At 35.3% G+C, this 3,756-nt stretch overlaps 1 protein-coding gene across 1 annotated transcript in view; it reads left to right on the top strand.

Moving 5' to 3' along the window:
* The window catches only part of ccdc172 (coiled-coil domain containing 172), a 32,706-nt gene extending 29,628 nt beyond the window's left edge, over positions 1-3,078 (top strand). Inside the window, exons 7-8 of the mRNA XM_017436016.3 lie at positions 804-891; positions 1,425-3,078. Coding sequence (XP_017291505.1) covers positions 804-891; positions 1,425-1,460 — 124 coding nt within the window. The 3' untranslated portion in view covers positions 1,461-3,078. The remainder of the gene's footprint in view (positions 1-803; positions 892-1,424) is intronic.
* The last annotated feature ends 678 nt before the right edge of the window (positions 3,079-3,756 follow it).

Below are 3,756 nucleotides of genomic sequence, written 5' to 3'. Positions count from 1 at the left end.
CTTCTGTAGCCGAGGATCAGACCGCCAAGGTCCCCGCCTTCGGCCACTACCCATCCCACATTGCACCCGACCCCTTTGGCCCCTCCCATAGGTGGTGAGCCCATGGGAAGGGGGACCCACGTATCCTCTTCGGGCTGTGCCCGTCCGGGCTCCATGGGTGAAAGCCCGGCCACCAGGCCCTCATTGCTCATTGCATTTCACACCAGAATTTAAAACTAAAATCATATTGAAAAACGACTCCAGTTGTAGCTGTTGTAGTCAAACCTTAATATTAACATAATAAATGCAGTTTCATGCAATATTGCAAGATGTCAGGCTCAGAGTACGTCTGAGAAAACTGGCTGACTCGTTGCCATAGAATTATATATGTATATATATCATATATTTTTAAATTATTACCAAAAAGATTGTGTGTTTTTTTTAAACAATGTTTTAATCATTCACTTGGAGACAGCAGACACAGAAGGCTTCAGTTTCTGGGTTCATGTCCGAGATCTAGCTATATCCAGTTATAGCCATTTTTGAATTTTTAAGGTCAGTTGGCTGTAGCAGACATCTTGAATGGGGTTGATTCCAAAAGTTAATTAGTTGTTAATAAGACGTTCATCCAATGATTACTTTCTGAAAATTTCAAAAAACTTTTTCAGTGAAACCAAATCTCGCCCAGACCAGGTGTATCATCTTTACCCACCTGCAGGAGGCACTATTTTAACAATATTCTGAAAAATACAGACGTTTCTCCTTACAAGTCTTCTGCCACTTCTGCATTTGTATTTGTTTACTTATTAATTTCTTTTTAACAGACTGAGGAAAGAGCTTGAGCTTCAGAAAGATGGGGATCTTGAACATCTTCGAGAGGCACTCAGCTCGCAAATACAGTTTTTCCAGTCGGTATGTAGCTGTGTCCTAAACATTTTTATTTTAGCAAACAGAAATGGTTGGAATAAGGCACAGCCTGTCATATGTTCTAATTCTGAAATAGAATGAGTCTGTCAAGGCAGAAAAAAACTCATTTCTAAATCCCAGTTTAGCTAACATTTGTATGTTTTAAAATATTGTCATAAGATATGGTTCAAAACACAATGAAACATTATTTCCATTATGAAAAGGAAACAAAAAATTATTTTTTCAAGTTAATTTCTTGTTGAAAACCATGTGATCACGTGAACATGATAAAAATGTTCCCAAACCACTGATTAATTGAACATGCTTTTACAGTTAAAATTATGGGATTTTAATGTGAAGCTGATGTTTTATGTTCTAAATCTACATGGGAGACATGTTTTACATATGTTTATTTAACATATTTTTATATGTAGAAATGTGATATTCATGTGTGAAGTTCATGTCTTTTCTCTGAAAGCGTTAGAAGGTTCTCTGTAGGCTTTTGTTTATTTAATTATTGTTTTTGTGTGTGTTTGCAGAGGCTGGACAGCAGCCAGGAAAACCAGAAGGCTTAGGTTTGGTTGACTTTTGTCAGTAACATTTAATGAATTAACAAGAAAAAATGTATTAATACTTATCTAAAGATGGACATTATCTTTATGTTTGAATAATTGAACTTTATTTTCTTGAAAAGGTTGCATTAAACATAATTTTCCATCAATGAAAAAAAAACAACTAAATTAAAATTAAATCTTTTAGCTATTTGTAGTCTGTTTTTACCTCCATCTATCGATGAAAGACGGTTTTAAGGTTTAGTCTGAACGTTTTTTTAATAAACTCTGCTTTCATTTTTTTTTCTGAATTGTGATTTGACTTTGGACTCTGAATTGTCAGTGATATTACTTTTGTTTTTTTTAATCTTCAATCAATATCTTTTTATTTTCACTGAATTAATTCTTTTTCTTAATTTTGCCATTTCAAGTTGTGAAATTGCACCGTCATGTAATCTCAGTTTAGTTGTTCATTCCCATTGTATAAAGCACCATGTTCTTATTGTGCTAATAGGAAAAGAAAAGAGAATTATACAAAAGATAAAGTTGAAATAGTAAATAGTGGCAAAGGCTTAAAAAGTTATTTTCCACTGCCCTCTGGTGTACAGAGATTGGTATTGCTGTTATTTGTGTTGAGTCAAAGCAGAGAAAGTTGAATCATTTTAATTTGTGATTATATGAAAGTCCTGAGAATCCTTTCTCATCTTTTAGAAGTTACAAAACAGAAATAAAACGAAAACACAGAACAATGATTTGTTTCATATACTAAAGAAGTTAACACACAAAAACAAATAGGACATCAAGACATTCCTGGTAAATGGACTGTACTTGTATAGCTCCTTTCTAACCAGGCCACTCGAAGCACTTTACAACACAATCTGTGCCCTCATTCACCCATCCACACAGATTTATACAGCACTCTACTGAATCGCTACAAAACTAATATCAATAAGTCATTCTACAGAGTCTAATCAGTGCTTTGGATCACATTCATACACCAATGGGACACACATCAGAGGGAATTAGGGGTTCAATGTCTTGCCCAGGGACACTTCAACATGAGGCATACTGATGAAATCAAACGTCCAATTATCTCATTGGAGGACGACAGCTCTAACCACTGAGCCACAGCCACATTATTTATTTATTTATTTTTTTCCCTCTTCAAAACCTTATCCACAATTAATGTCTGAGAATTTCTTGAAGGAATGCACATCACCCTTTCATAGCAGAGTTTCAGACTAAGATCATCTCATGTAGAGAAGAGTTGTAGCTGTTAGGGTCAAACTTTGTAAGGGAGAGATTGTGAGATCTCGCAACTCTGAAAATGTGTTGAGGATGATTCTCAGCTAGTACCACATCAAATTTTACAGGGTTTATACAAGTATTTGAAATCCTTGAAAATGCTTGTTTTCAAGGTTTGAAAAGTGCTTGATTTCTGTATAAAGTCCTTAAATTCACAAATCATTAGAGAAACCAGTCACTTGTAACAAAGAAATGTTTATTTTTTTCATGCAAGTGTAAAAAAATGTAATTTCTATACTAAAATGTAATTGCTACTGAAAAGAAGTTACACCATATTGGCTACAGAATTTTACATTTCCATTAATATTTTTTGAAATCACACATCTACGGTCATTTGAAGTGACAAGGAGATTTAAAAAGATGCAATATCCAGGAAACTGAAGGTGTCAGAGTGAGTTTTAGTTAATGAGTCTTTAATCTGTTGCCACCTAATGTCAGATCTGTGACATTACAGTTTATAGATGCTAATTCCCCAGTCTGCAGACAGTTAGTTTTGTAAGTGATAATTAGATGGTCTGTCAGCGTTCATCAGGGGGTTGTCCTGTAGGCTATTTTCTCACTGATTAGAGTGACTCCTAATAGAATGATGTGGAATGTCAATAGCTGCCTAATGAGATCCTGCAATCTCATTTTGGCTTTTTAACCTTGACCTCATTGAGCTCTGTCCGAATGTGTTTGCAAAAAAAAAAAAGAGAGCAAATAAAACAGCAGACCAGCCAGTCCATTTAGTAGAGTGATTAACCGAAATCAAAACGTGGCCTTAATAAAAATAGTGAGATTGTTAGGGAAATAAAGCTAGGTGGAAAACACTGAAGACAGCAGTTAGACACTCAGAGATCACTTCAGCCTTTGTGAGAAAGGACATTTCTTCCTGCTTCACTACTGTCGGTATGTGCATATTTGTTCAGACATTTGTTCTGCCAGTCGCCTTACATGCCAAAGTTTTATACAAACATCTTGTGCGATCTGTTAGCACTCAAATGATATGATTAAGATGACTCTCAGCTACTACCCC

Source organism: Kryptolebias marmoratus, linkage group LG22, assembly GCF_001649575.2.
Source record: "Kryptolebias marmoratus isolate JLee-2015 linkage group LG22, ASM164957v2, whole genome shotgun sequence".
Taxonomy (NCBI): domain Eukaryota; kingdom Metazoa; phylum Chordata; class Actinopteri; order Cyprinodontiformes; family Rivulidae; genus Kryptolebias; species Kryptolebias marmoratus.
The sequence above is the reverse complement of the archived record's forward strand: the minus strand, read 5'-3'. Positions and strand labels throughout refer to the sequence as shown.